General features: G+C 42.1%; 2 protein-coding genes and 7 non-coding genes across 11 annotated transcripts in view; 4 read left to right on the top strand and 5 right to left on the bottom strand.

Annotated features, from left to right (window-relative positions):
* Positions 1–14,801, top strand: part of LOC133624003 (uncharacterized) — a 174,681-nt gene that overhangs the window by 10,546 nt on the left and 149,334 nt on the right. Inside the window, exon 5 of one of the 3 annotated variants that reach the window (XM_061987577.2) lies at positions 1,490–2,945. The exons of the other annotated variants lie outside the window; for them this stretch is intronic. Coding sequence (XP_061843561.2) covers positions 1,490–2,421 — 932 coding nt within the window. The 3' untranslated portion in view covers positions 2,422–2,945. Of the gene's footprint in view, positions 1–1,489; positions 2,946–14,801 lie in introns of those variants that run through there. 3 annotated transcript variants of the gene reach the window in all.
* Positions 8,006–14,801, bottom strand: part of LOC133623979 (uncharacterized) — a 50,624-nt gene continuing 43,828 nt past the window's right edge. Inside the window, exon 4 of the mRNA XM_072916109.1 lies at positions 8,006–9,609. Coding sequence (XP_072772210.1) covers positions 8,534–9,609 — 1,076 coding nt within the window. The 3' untranslated portion in view covers positions 8,006–8,533. The remainder of the gene's footprint in view (positions 9,610–14,801) is intronic.
* trnaf-gaa (transfer RNA phenylalanine (anticodon GAA)) lies at positions 9,903–9,975 on the top strand. Its single transcript has one exon. It is a non-coding gene; the product is annotated as a tRNA-Phe (tRNA).
* On the bottom strand, positions 10,473–10,545 carry trnak-uuu (transfer RNA lysine (anticodon UUU)). Its single transcript has one exon. It is a non-coding gene; the product is annotated as a tRNA-Lys (tRNA).
* Positions 11,060–11,132, top strand: trnaf-gaa (transfer RNA phenylalanine (anticodon GAA)). Its single transcript has one exon. It is a non-coding gene; the product is annotated as a tRNA-Phe (tRNA).
* trnak-uuu (transfer RNA lysine (anticodon UUU)) lies at positions 12,267–12,339 on the bottom strand. The gene has a single exon. It is a non-coding gene; the product is annotated as a tRNA-Lys (tRNA).
* On the bottom strand, positions 13,780–13,852 carry trnak-uuu (transfer RNA lysine (anticodon UUU)). The gene has a single exon. It is a non-coding gene; the product is annotated as a tRNA-Lys (tRNA).
* Positions 14,226–14,298, top strand: trnaf-gaa (transfer RNA phenylalanine (anticodon GAA)). The gene has a single exon. It is a non-coding gene; the product is annotated as a tRNA-Phe (tRNA).
* On the bottom strand, positions 14,591–14,663 carry trnak-uuu (transfer RNA lysine (anticodon UUU)). Its single transcript has one exon. It is a non-coding gene; the product is annotated as a tRNA-Lys (tRNA).

Genomic DNA, 14,801 nt, shown 5'->3' with positions numbered 1-14,801 from the left:
TATCAGTAGGTGGGAGCAGGTAGCTAATTGCTTTGTAAACGTCGTATCTAATGGTTAAACCAAAAATAAACAAAAGGCGAGTGCCCCTAAAAAAGGCATTGAAGCTTAGGGATGGCTATGGAAAACGGAACTGGCTACAAAGTAAACAAAAACAGAATGCTGGACGACAGCAAAGACTTACAGCGTGCGGAGCAGACGGCGTCCACAAAGTACATCCGTACATGACATGACGATCGACAATTTCCCCACAAAGGAGGATAGCGTCCGCACAATTGAAATAGTCTTGATTGCTAAAACAAAGCAGGTGCGGGGAATAGCGCTCAAAGGAAGACATGAAACTGCTATAGGAAAATACCAAAAAAAGAGAAAAAGCCACCAAAATAGGAGCGCAAGAGAAGAACTAAAACACTACACACAGGAAAACAGCAAAAAAGTCAAAATAAGTCAGGGTGTGATGTGACAGGTGGTGACAGTACACCTACTTTGAGACAAGAGCTATAGTGATGTATGCTTGGTTATGCTTTAAAGTCATATCCAACAATTGCGACAACGACTTTTTACTGTCAATATCAACTACCTAGTTGACATTTTTGATGTTTTCTGCTGGTGGTGTGCCTCCGCATTTTTTCAATGAACAAAAAATGTGCCTTGGCTCCAAAAAGGTTGAAAAACACTGGCCTATGTCATCCAAACCTAATGAGATGTTTACTGGTGAAATCTTGATATTTCACACTAATTTATCTGTGGTGTAATGACTAAAAGCAGTGCACTTACAGCACTATGACTAATGAAAAGCCTTCATTCTCTTATATTATTTATATTATTAGAAATATTTTAACATCAGCTACTCAGACTGTCATGGGGGAAGCTAGCTCTCCAATCAGATGAACACACTCAAAAAGTCCACCGTGACGTTTTGGTGAATTTACAGAGGAATTTGTGTAACTGAAACAATACAAAAATAATGTCATTGTCCATCTATCCATCCATCTTCTTCCGCTTATCCGAGGTCGGGTCGCGAAGGCAGCAGCCTAAGCAGGGAAGCCCAGACTTCCCTCTCCCCAGCCACTTCGTCCAGCTCTTCAGCAACTGCTCTCTACGTCCGTGTACACAGCGGCGTTTTAAAACCGATAATATCGGCAGTCCGGTATTATCGGACATCTCTAAAATTGATATCAACATTTTATCAATTGTCCAGCTCTCGAAGATGGTCAGTACTACAGTGGTTGAATGGATATATTTTTTGTCACCAAAAATCTTTTGTCTTTTTGAAGTACCGTATTTTTCGGAGTATAAGTCGCACCGGAGTATAAGTCGCACCTGCGGAAAATGCATAATAAAAAAGGAAAAAAACATATATAAGTCGCGACTTATAGTCCGAAAAATACGGTAAGTTTTCTTTCCTACATGTAAACGTACTGAATGCCTCATGTGACCGAGAACAACTGGAGGTTTCTAAAGCATGTGTTTGTCGTCTTGTGTTCTGCAGACGTCTATGAACAACATCTTGTCCCTGAGCAGCAGGAGTGGAGCTGCAAGATGGAGCAGGAGGAGCCACAGCCCTCCCACTTTAAAGTGGTAGACATAGCGCTGCAGATCCCCCGTTTTAAAGAGGAAGAAGAGGAACACCGCATCAGTCAGGAGGGAGAGCTAAATGTGTTCTCAGTGGTTGTGAAGAGTGAAGATGATGAGGTCAAAAGTGAAAGTGAGGAGAGGAGAGAGGCGGAGCCTCCAAGCAGCAGCTCAACTCAACACATGACAACAGAAGCTGATGGAGACCACTGTGGAGGATCACAAGCAGACAAGCTCTTAGCTCCACTATCAGATAGTGAGGACACAACGTCACACTCTCCTGACACTGATGATGAAGACTCTAAAGAGGATAAGACATGTCACACTGACAACACACACCTGACATGCTCTTACTGTGACAAAACGTTCAATTACCTTTGTCGTCTGAAAACACACATGAGGATACACACCGGAGAAAAACCTTTTACCTGCTCAGTGTGCGGTAAAGGTTTTGCCCGAAAAGACGTGTTGAAAGAACACACGAGAACGCACACTGGCGAAAAATCTTTTACTTGCTCGATCTGTGGGAAAGGTTTTGTGACAAGTACACATTTGAAAGTGCACACAAGAATGCACACTAAAGAAACACCCTTTTCCTGTTCAATGTGTGGCAAAGGTTATGTAACAAGTACAAATTTGAAAGTGCACATGAGAAGGCACACCAGAGAAAACACTTTTATCTGTTCTGTCTGTGGTAAAGATTTTTTACAAAATCACGATTTGAAAAGACACATGAGAACACACACTGGAGAGAAAGTGTTGTGTTGCAGCGTGTGTGGTGAAGGATTCTCTTATAAGTACCAGAGTAAGAAACACAAATGTGCTGGTGAGAACAGCAGCAGCAAATGAAGATGCAGGATTCTAAATAAACTGTCAAAACTTTGTTAATGTTGACTTTCTGACAACATCAGCACGTATAACATCTATATCATTGTTGTGTGTGTAACACAATCTTGTTAATATAACATATGTGTGGAGGGGGCGTGGCCCGCGGGCCTGCCACGGAGCAGGGTGTGCAAGGACCGGCTTCGAAGACAGCGACAGGTGAGTAGATGGCCCAGATGGGTCTTGTTATCTAATCACCTGTCGCCTTTATTAGCAGCAGCCGGGACGAGACAAGTGGTTGGAGTTGGGAGTTGGAGCCAGAAAGACACACACACAAAGAGACTGAGAGAAGAAGCACGGACACGCCTGACTGAAAAGTCCTGAGCACTTGTGTGTATGAGAATAAATAGACTGTATTCAAACTGTCTACCGGGCTCACAAAGATCTGTCGGCCAGGAGAACCCCCGACAAGAGGGAAACCTCCACAATATGATTTAATATAATCAATCAATCAAAGTTTATTTATATAGCCCTTAATCACGAGTGTCTCAAAGGGCGACTTGTGCAATGGATGTTGAGTGGATCTAGCATAATATTGTGAGAGTCCAGTCCATAGTGGATCTAACATAATAGTGAGAGTCCAGTCCATAGTGGATCTAACATAATAGAGTGAGAGTCCAGTCCATAGTGGATCTAGCATAATATTGTGAGAGTCCAGTCCATAGTGGATCTAACATAATAGTGAGAGTCCAGTCCATAGTGGATCTAACATAATAGAGTGAGAGTCCAGTCCATAGTGGATCTAACATAATAGTGTGAGAGTCCAGTCCATAGTGGATCTAACATAATAGAGTGAGAGTCCAGTCCATAGTGGATCTAACATAATAGTGTGAGAGTCCAGTCCATAGTGGATCTAACATAATAGTGAGAGTCCAGTCCATAGTGGATCTAACATAATAGTGAGAGTCCAGTCCATAGTAGATCTAACATAATAGTGTGAGAGTCCAGTCTATAGTGGATCTAACATAATATTGTGAGAGTCCAGTCCATAGTGGATCTAACATAATATTGTGAGAGTCCAGTCCAGAGTGGATCTAGCATAATAGTGTGAGAGTCCAGTCCATAGTGGATCTAACATAATAGTGAGAGTCCAGTCCATAGTGGATCTAACATAATAGTGAGAGTCCAGTCCATAGTGGATCTAACATAATAGTGTGAGAGTCCAGTCCATAGTGGATCTAACATAATAGTGTGAGAGTCCAGTCCATAGTGGATCTAACATAATAGTGAGAGTCCAGTCCATAGTGGATCTAACATAATCGTGTGAGAGTCCAGTCCATAGTGAATCTAACATAATAGTGTGAGAGTCCGGTCCATAGTGGATCTAGCATAATAGTGTGAGAGTCCAGTCCATAGTGGATCTAACATAATAGTGAGAGTCCAGTCCATAGTGGATCTGACATAATAGTGAGAGTCCAGTCCATAGTGGATCTAACATAATAGTGTGAGAGTCCAGTCCATAGTGGATCTAACATAATAGTGAGAGTCCAGTCCATAGTGGATCTAACATAATAGTCTGAGAGTCCAGTCCATAGTGGATCTAACATAATAATGAGAGTCCAGTCCATAGTGGATCTAACATAATAGTGAGAGTCCAGTCCATAGTGGATCTAACATAATAGTGAGAGTCCAGTCCATAGTGGATCTAACATAATAGTGAGAGTCCAGTCCATAGTGGATCTAACATAATAGTGTGAGAGTCCAGTCCATAGTGGATCTAACATAATAGTGAGAGTCCAGTCCATAGTGGATCTAACATAATAGTGAGAGTCCAGTCCATAGTGGATCTAACATAATAGTGAGAGTCCAGTCCGTAGTGGATCTAACATAATAGTGTGAGAGTCCAGTCTATAGTGGATCTAACATAATAGTGTGAGAGTCCAGTCCATAGTGGATCTAACATAATAGTGTGAGAGTCCAGTCCATAGTGGATCTAACATAATAGTGTGAGAGTCCAGTCCATAGTGGAGCTAACATAATATTGTCAGAGTCCAGTCCACAGTGGATCTAACATAATAGTGAGAGTCCAGTCCATAGTGGATCTAACATAATAGTGAGAGTCCAGTCCATAGTGGATCTAAGATAATAGTGAGAGTCCAGTCCATAGTGGATCTAACATAATAGTGTGAGCGTCCAGTCCATAGTGGATCTAACATAATAGTGTGAGAGTCCAGTCCATAGTGGATCTAACATAATAGTGTGAGAGTCCAGTCCATAGTGGGGCCAGCAGGAGATCATCTTGAGTGCAGACAAGTCAGCAGCGCAGAGACGCCCCCAATTGGTGCACAGATGAGTGGTCAACCCCGGGTCTCGACTTTGAGCAACTAGCGCGTCATCTGTAGTCACCTAATAACCTCTCCACGAAGGAGAGGGGGGCTGAGCAGAAAAGAGACGGCAGATCAACTGCCTTCACAACCCTCTTAGTTCATATTTACTGGTTCACGTCTGAAACATCTTCTGGACCACTTCTGGAAGCATATCATTATTTACTTTATACATCATTTGAGCTGCTGGGGGTCTTGGCAGCAGGGACAGCAGGCTTGGGCTACTTCCCTAAGATCCAAGTCAGCCAGGTCAAAGAGAGACACCATCTAGTCCAGGAAGAGGTCCGGCCGGGTTGGAGGAAAAGCGACTGGGCAGTTCTATAGTCACCATTCTAATGCTGTATTTAGAATATTTTAATAGATAGCTTTTATAATTTTTAGAATTTTTTTTTGTCTGCCATGGCTGCAAAGTGCTAGTCTGGAATCTAGTCTGGTGTCACGTCGTTTGTGATCTGCTTGCTGTCTCATTTCCATAAACAAGCAGTGGATTCATGGAAGTTGGCTTACAAACTTAACTTCTCTCCACATAAATGTGTTGTTTGGAATAATCACAGAAACAAGACATTGCTTCACAATGGAAAACAATATCTTATCTGTAATTGTTTTGACAGAAATAACTAATAATTTGCCCACAATACATTTGGTAAAAAATATAATATTGACATGTCTCCTATTGACTATGAAAGATTGATACGTGTCATCCCAGTCCAGCTTCTTCAGCTCTTTAGGTCTCCCCTACAGGGTGAACATGTGGAGGAACTTCTTGAATCATAAATGTAATCATAAACCAATAAAAACACTCTGAATTCAGATCAATAAATTGGATTTGTACAGCCCCTATTCACCAACGTGTCCACCAAAGGGTGTTGTGTTCTGGAGAAACTCCTCCCCCCCCTCACTGGCACCTTTTGAGGGCGGACGCTCCCCGTCCCTCTCCCTTATCTCTCATGCTTGCCTCTTTGTCTTGTCTTAACTTTCTTGTTGCCTCTTTTTGCACTGCTCTCCAAATCTAAACATTGGATCTATTTAAAGGCCTACTGAAAGCCACTACTACCGACCACGCAGTCTGATAGTTTATATATCAATGATGAAATCTTAACATTGCAACACATGCCAATACGGCCGGGTTAGCTTACTAAAGTGCAATTTTAAATTTTGCGTGAAATATCCTGCTGAAAACGTCTCGGTATGATGACGTCAGCGCGTGACGTCACGGATTGTAGAGGACATTTTGGGACAGCATGGTGGCCAGCTATTAAGTCGTCTGTTTTCATCGCAAAATTCCACAGTATTCTGGACATCTGTGTTGGTGAATCTTTTGCAATTTGTTCAACAAACAATGGAGACAGCAAAGAAGAAAGCTGTAGGTGGGAAGCGGTGTATTGCGGCCGACTTCAGCAACACAAACACAGCCGGTGTTTCATTGTTTACATTCCCGGAAGATGACAGTCAAGCTTTACCATTGGCCTGTGGAGAACTGGGACAACAGAGACTCTTACCAGGAGGACTTTGAGTTGGATGCGCAGACACGGTACCGTGAGTACGCATGCAGCTGCGGCTTCCAAACATTTGATCGCTTGCCCGTACGTACGTGCGTGCCGCTATGTGCATGTCACGTACGTAACTTTGGGGACTTTGGGGAAATATATGTGCTGTATGAACTTTGGGGAGGTGAACGGTACTTTGGGCTGTGGGATTGAGTGTGTTGTGCAGGTGTTTGAGTTGTATTGGCGGGCTATATGGACGGGAGTGGGGAGGTGTTTGTTATGCGGGATTAAGTTGTGGCATATTAAATATAAGCCTGGTTGTGTTGTGGCTCATAGAGTATATATATGTCTTGTGTTTATTTACTGTTTTAGTCATTCCCAGCTGAATATCAGGTCCCACCCGCCTCTCACAGCATCTTCCCTATCTGAATCGCTCTCACTGCCCTCTAGTCCTTCACTCTCACTTTCCTCATCCACGAATCTTTCATCCTCGCTCAAATTAATGGGGAAATCGTCGCTTTCTCGGTCCGAATCGCTCTCGCTGCTGGTGGCCATGATTGTAAACAATATGCAGATGTGAGGAGCTCCACAACCTGTGACGTCACGCTACTCGTCTGCTACTTCCGGTACAGGCAAGGCTTTTTTATCAGCAACCAAAAGTTGCGAACTTTATCGTCGATGTTCTCTACTAAATTCTTTTAGCAAAAATATGGCAATATCGTGAAATGATCAAGTATGACACATAGAATGGACCTGCTATCCCCGTTTAAATAAGAAAATCGCATTTCAGTAGGCCTTTAACTGGCCTCAACGGAATTGACAAGATCTTGGGTTTGGGGGAACCTGCTTGTCTTGACGCAGCGGTTGTTGCTGGAAACACGACGGACTCTTGGGAGAAGAAGGAGTGCCGCGTTGCCTGGCGACCCTTTCAGTCGAGGCCGTGAAGATATCCACCTATTCGGAATTATGACAACAGGACATCTGCTGATTGGAGTAAGCGTTGCTCTGGTTTGTCGACAAATTGGAAGTTGCTGGCAGTCTTCAAAGTACCCTAAAGCTGCCACAAATTATTGGAGGATGCGAGAAAAACTGTGGACACTCTTGTGATTTGGATAACATCGGACTGTCTGCCCTGCAGGATGAATTTGAGGACCAGTCATAGGCAATTTAGAGTGAAAAGCAAATTTCATTTTCACTTGCATACAAAACATTCTATTTTGGATTGTTTCCCTGGCTTCGAGACTCTCCCAAAGGACAGTGCGGCGAAGACACAACAAACTCCCTTCTTGTCTCTCATGGACACACACCTGTTGTTGTTGACTTTGGACTGACTGGCAACTGCAGTCATTTTTATGTGTTTTTCCATGATGGGAAGATAGTCGAACATAAGACTTTCATTTGAGAGTTTCTGGGTTTTCAAGTCCAAAAATATGTTCTGACAATCTTCTGCAAAGGCCTCCTTTTTGCATTCAAAAGTCAGCAACAGGTAAGTCCTTGGGTGTATTTCAAAGAGTGGATCCAGTTTGACGAGCAAACGGAATGTATTGACTGGCTCATTAACATGAACAACACTCAACTAACGTGGCTCAATGTATCGCGCTTTGACACAATTGCAAGAAAGCGCTATATAGATATCTTTCATTTTTTTCTTATTTAAAAAAAAAATCATAAAAAGAACAAAATATAAAAAATGACTGAATACAACAAAACCCACACAACAAATATTCACTACATTTATTTACCCATTTTTTGTTGAATCATACATTGCTTGTTACATAAAGGTCTGAATACAAAAACAAACACAAAACAATATTCATATTAAAAAAGAGAGTAATAATATAATTAACAAGATGTCTATGACTGTTTTCATTCATCCAGGTCATTGTCATCTCAGGCATTCATTCGATCGCAACTAGACTGTTTGATTTGTCTTAGAAGACGTTTCACCGCTCATCCGAGTCGGCCTTATCAGTTCATGCTCCTATTGACTTAGATTGGTCAGATCTAGTCCCTAAACTAATCCCTGATCTGACCAATCTAGAAGCACTAACTGATGAAGCCGACTCGGATGAGCGGGGAAACGTCTTCTAAGACAACCCAAACATTATATGTGCTGATGTTGTTATAAAATCAGAGTTAAAGTCTTGACAGTTTATTTCAAATCCTGCATCTTCATTTGCTGCTGTTGTTCTCACCAGCACACTTGTGTTTCTTACACTGGTACTTAGAAGAGAATCTTTCACCACACACACTGCAACTCAACACTTAATCACCAGCATGTGTACTCATATGTCGTACAAATGCCGTATGGTGACAAAAGCTTTTGTCGCAGCTTAAACATAAGTATGGTTTTTCACCTGTGTGTGTTCGCATGTGTACTTTCAAATTTTGACCTGATTTCAAACCTTTACCACAGATCGAACAAGAAAAAGGTTTTTCTCCAGTGTGTGTTCTCAGGTGTACTTTCAAACTATGACTACCTACAAAACCTTTACCACAGATTGAACAGGTAAAAGGTTTTTCACCAGTATGTATTCTCATGTGTACTTTTAAATATTGACTTTGTACAAAACCTTTACTACAGATTGAACATGTAAAAGGTTTTTCTCCGGTGTGTGTTCTCATGTGTACTTTCAAGTTGGTACTTTCTACAAAACCTTTACCACAGATTGAACAGATAAAAGATTTGTCTCCTGTGTGTGTTCTCATGTGTACTTTTAAATAGTTACTATGTACAAAACCTTTACCACAGATTGAACAGGAACAATGTTTTTCTACTGTGTGTGTTCTCATGTGGTCTTTCAACGCATTTTTTTGTGCAAATTCATTACCACAGACTGAGCAGCGAAAATGTTTATCTCCAGTGTGTATTCTCATGTGTGTTTTCAGACGACAATGATAACTAAAGATTTTGTCACAGTAAGAACATGTGAAGTGTGTGTTGTCAGTGTGACATGTCTTATCATCTTTAGAGTCTTCATCATCAGTGTCAGGAGAGTGTGACGTTGTGTCCTCACTATCTGATAGTGGAGCTAAGAGCTTGTCTGCTTGTGATCCTCCACAGTGGTCTCCATCAGCTTCTGTTGTCATGTGTTGAGTTGAGCTGCTGCTTGGAGGCTCCGCCTCTCTCTTCTCCTCACTTTCACCTTTGACCTCATCACCTTCACTCCTCACAATCACACCAGTCAATGGCATCTTGGTAACATCAACCTCCTCCAGTCCTTCAAGATGCTCTCCCTCCGAACTGATGCTGTGTTCCTCCTCTTCCTCTTTAATGTGGGAGGGCTGTGGCTCCACTTTTACCATCCTTAAGCTCCACCCCTGTTGTTCAGGGAGAGTTCCTTCACACACGACACAAGAGGACAAACACATGATTTAGAAACATCCAGCTTTGTTGAGACACATAAGGCATTCAGTTTGTTCACATGTACTAAGGAAAACAAAGTTATTGTATGAACTGGCCCAAAATCCCTGTGGAACACAAACATGGCGCTCTCTACAACATTATTCACAGAAAAAGAAAACATATATTGTGACAATCTTCTGCGAAGGCCTCCTTTTTGCATTCAAATGTCAGCAACAGTTAAGTCCTTGGATGCATTTGAAAGAGTGGATCCAGGTGGGGAGGATTTCAGCTGAAATAGCTCAGTTGGGAGAGCGTTAGACTGAAGATCTAAAGGTCCCTGGTTCAATCCCGGGTTTCAGCATAGTAGTGTGTTCTCTTGACCTAGTGTCATTACTGAGGAGACTTTTATTAAAAGGATGTCCATGACCTGCTTGCCTTGCTGGCGCAGTCCTAAAATCAGTTGTCATGTTTGATCTGGATAACCACTATTTTGTTTTGTTTAATTTGACTATTAAATTGTGCTGTTTCACACACAAATACAGGACTGCTGTTGATGTTGTCTTTCAGTAGCTGAAAATAACCTTAAGCTGGAAGGTAAAGAGACCAACCGCCGGAAAGGGACTTGAACCCTGGACCCTCAGATTAAAAGTCTGATGCTCTACCGACTGTTTTAAAATCAGTTGTCATGTTTGACATGGATAACATTATTTTGTTTTATGGTGTATTGTACTTTTGCCAATGTTTTTTTCTTAATTTGACTATTAAATCGTGCTGTTTCACATACAAATACAGGACTGCTGTTGATGTTGTCTTTTGGTAGCTGAAAATAACCTAAAGCTGGAAGGTAGAGAAACAAGACACCTGAAAAGGGACTTGAACCCTGGACCCTCAGATTAAAAGGCTGATGCTCTACCGACTGAGCTATCCAGGTTCTTTTCATTTATTCATTGCCCATGGTTGGAGAGAAGAACAATACTGGCACCCTCATCGAGAAGTAAATTAGTTGGGATGTTCAGCGAATAGCTGGGAACTGTCAAAGCTCAAGCTTGCCAATTGCTTGAACTGGAACTATTGACGGCTAAGCCAGTTTTAAATCATCATAGACAGAGAGGGTGCAAACAAAGAAAGAAGTCCTTGAGTTTCTGGAATTTAAGTCTCTGTTCTAATGACCAAAAATATGTTGTGACAAGGCCCTGCGATGAGGTGGCGACTTGTCCAGGGTGTACCCCGCCTTCCGCCCGATTGTAGCTGAGATAGGCTCCAGCGCCCCCCGCGACCCCGATAGGGAATAAGCGGTAGAAAATGGATGGATGGATGGATGTTGTGACAATCTTCTGCGAAGGCCTCCTTTTTGCATTAAAATGTCAGCAACAGGTAAGTCCTTGGGTGTATTTCAAAAAGTGGATCCAGTTGGGTGGGTTTCAGCTGAAGTACATTTTGCCTCAGCTGAAATAGCTCAGTTGGGAGAGCGTTAGACTGAAGATCTAAAGGTCCCTGGTTCAATCCCGGGTTTCAGCATAGTAGTGTGTTGTCTTGACCTAGTGTCATTACTGAGGAGGCTTTTATGGCATGTACTCTATTAAAAGGATGTCCGTGACCTGCTTGTCTTGCTGGCGCAGTTTTAAAATCAGTTGTCATGTTTGATCTGGATAACGATTATTTTGTTTTATGGTGTATTGTACTTTTGCCAATGTTTTTTTCTTAATTTGACTATTAAATCGTGCTGTTTCACATACAAATACAGAACTGCTGTTGATGTTGTCTTTCGGTAGCTGAAAATAAGCTTAAACTAGAAGGTAAAGAGATAATCCACTTGAACAGGGACTTGAACCCTGGACCCTCAGATTAAAAGTCTGATCTCTACCGAGTGAGCTATCCAGGCTCTTTTTACTAATTCATTGCCCATGGTTGGAGAGAAGAACAATACTGGCACCCTCAACGAGAAGTAAATTAATTAGGATATTCAGCGAATAGCTGGGAACTGTCAAAGCTCAAGCTTGCCAATTGCTTGAACTAGAACTATTGACGGTTAGGCCAGTTTTAAATCATTGGACAGAGAGAGTGCAGACAAAGAAAGAAGTCCCTGAGTTTCTGGAATTTAAGTCTCTCTTCTGCTGACCAAAAATATGCTGTGACAATCTTCTGCGAAGGCCTCTTTTTTGCATTCAAATGTAAGCAACAGGTAAGTCCTTGGGTGTAGTTCAAAAAGTGGATCCATGTGGGTGGGTTTCAGCTGAAGTACATTTTACCTTAGCTGAAGTACATTTTACTTCAGCTGAAGTACATTTTTATCTCAGCTGAAATAGCTCAGTTGGGAGAGCGTTAGACTAAAGGTCCCTGGTTCAATCCCGGGTTTCAGCATAGTAGTCTGGTCTCTTGAACTAGTGTCATTATTGAGGAGACTTTTATGGCATTTACTCCATTAAAAGGATCTCCGTGACCTGCTTGTCTTAATGGCGCGGTTTTAAAATGAGTTGTCATGTTTGATCTGGCTAACCATTATTTTGTTTTATGGTGTATTGTACTTTTGCCAATGTTTTTTCTTAATTTGACTATTAAATCGTGCTGTTTCACATCCAAATACAGGACTGCTGTTGATGTTGTCTTTCGGTAGCTGAAAATAAGCTTAAACTAGAAGGTAAAGAGATAAACCGCCTGAACAGGGACTTGAACCCTGGACCCTCAGATTAAAAGTCTGATGCTCTACCGACTGAGCTATCCAGGCTCTTTTTATGAGTTCATTGCCCATGGTTGGAGAGAAGAACATTACTGGCACCCTCAACGAGAAGTTAATTAGTTAGGATGTTCAGCGAATAGCTGGGAACGATCAAAGCTCAAGCTTGCCAATTGCTTGAACTAGAACTATTGACGGTTAAGCCAGTTTTAAATCATCATTGACAGAGAAGGTGCAGACAAAGAAAGAAGTCCCTGAGTTTCTGGAATTTAAGTCCCTGTTCTGCTGACCAAAAATATGCTGTGAGATTCTTCTGCGAAGGCCTCCTTTTTGCGTTCAAATGTCAGCAACAGGTAAGTCCTTGGGTGTACCGTATTTTCCGCACTATTAGCCGCACCTAAAAACCACAAATTTACTCAAAAGCTGACAGTGCGGCTTTTAACCCGGTGCGCTTTATATATGGATTAATATTACGATTCATTTTCATAAAGTTTCGATCTCGCAACTTCGGTAAACAGCCGCCATCTTTTTTCCCGGTAGAACAGGAAGCGCTTCTTCTTCTATGCAAGCAACCGCCAAGGTAAGCACCCGCCCCCATAGAACAGGAAGCGCTTCTTCTTCTACTGTAAGAAACCACCCGCCCGCGTAGAAGAAGAAAAAGCGCGCGGATATCACCGTACGTTTCATTTCCTTTGTGTGTTTACATCTGTAAAGACCACAAAATGGCTCCTACTAAGCGTCAGGGATCCGGTTCATGAAAAGACGCAATCTCTCCATCCACACACGGATTACTATTTCACAGCAACTGATATTCCTGTGAAACGCACTGTGGATACAACGGGAGCACGTACGGTGAATATTCGCACCACAGGGAATGAGAAGTCATCCTTCACTGTGGTTCTAGCTTGCCATGCTAATGGCCAGAAACTTCCACCCATGGTGATATTCAAAAGGAAGACCTTGCCAAAAGAGACCTTTCCAGCCGGCGTCATCATAAAAAGCTAACTCGAAGGGATGGATGAAGAAAAGATGAGCGAGTGGTTAAGGTAAGTTTAAGTTTACGCGAAGAGGCCGGGTGGCTTTTTTCACGCAGCTCTGTCCATGTTGATATACGTATGTTTGTGATTGCACATTTGCGTACATTTGGGGAGTGAACAGAGTTGTTAGAACGCTGGTTTTTAATATATTATTAAAGTTTGACTGACCTATCTGACTGTTTTTTTGACATTCCTTTAGCGCAGTTAGATGCGGCTTACAACACCGGGCGGCTTATAGGTGGACAAAGTTTTGAAATATGCCGTTCATTGAAGGCGCGGCTTTTAACCCAGGGCGCCTTATGGTGCGGAAAATACGGTACTTCAAAGAGTGGATCCAGGTGGATGGGTTTCAGCTGAAGTGGTTTTTCCTAATCCTACAGGCTACAGGACTGCTCTTGATGTTGTCGTTTGGGCAGCAAAAAAATAAGGTTTTGCTGGAAGGTAAAGAGATAACTGCCGGAACAGGGACTTGAACCCTGGACCCTCAGATTAAAAGTCTGATGCTCTACCGACTGAGCTATCCAGCCTCTTCTTACTTCGTAATTGCCCATGGTTGGAGAGAAGAACATTACTGGCACCCTCATCTAGAAGTAAATTAGTTAGGATGTTCAGCGAATAGCTGGGAACTGTCAAAGCTCAATCTTGCCAATTGCTTGAACTAGAACTATTGACGGTTAAGCCAATTTTAAATCATCATACACAGAGAGGGTGTAGACAAAGAAAGAAGAGCGTGAGTTTCTGGAATTTAAGTCTCTGTTCTGCTGACCAAAAATATGCTGTGAAAAGCTTCTGCGAAGGCCTCCTTTTTGCATTCAAATGTCAGCAACAGGTAAGTCCTTGGGTGTATTTCAAAAAGTGGATCCAGGTGGGTGGGTTTCAGCTGAAGTAGTTTTATCCTCAGCTGAAATAGCTCAGTTGGGAGAGCGTTAGACTGAAGATCTAAAGGTCCCTGGTTCAATCCCGGGTTTCAGCATAGTAGTGTGTTCTTTTGACCTAGTGTCATTACTGCGGAGGCTTTTATGGCACGTACTCTATTAAAAGGATGTCTGTGACCTGCTTGTCTTGCTGGCGCAGTTTTAAAATCAGTTGTCATGTTTGATCTGGATAACCATTATTTTGTTTTATGGTATATTAAACTTTTGCCAATGTTTTTTTCTTAATTTGACTCTTAAATCGTGCTGTTTCACATACAAATACAGAACTGCTGTTGATGTTGTCTTTCGGTAGCTGAAAATAAGCTTAAACTAGAAGGTAAAGAGATAATCCGCTTGAACAGGGACTTGAACCCTGGACCCTCAGATTAAAAGTCTGATGCTCTACCGACTGAGCTATCCAGGCTCTTTTCATTTATTCATTGCCCATGGATGGAGAGAAGAACAATACTGGCACCCTCATCGAGAAGTAAATTATTTAGGATGTTCAGCGAATAGCTGGGAACTGTCAAAGCTCAAGCTTGCCAATTGCTTGAACTAGAAC

This window comes from Nerophis lumbriciformis, linkage group LG26, assembly GCF_033978685.3.
Source record: "Nerophis lumbriciformis linkage group LG26, RoL_Nlum_v2.1, whole genome shotgun sequence".
In the NCBI taxonomy this organism is placed as follows: Eukaryota; Metazoa; Chordata; class Actinopteri; order Syngnathiformes; family Syngnathidae; genus Nerophis; species Nerophis lumbriciformis.
This window is presented reverse-complemented; position numbering and strand designations above follow the sequence as displayed.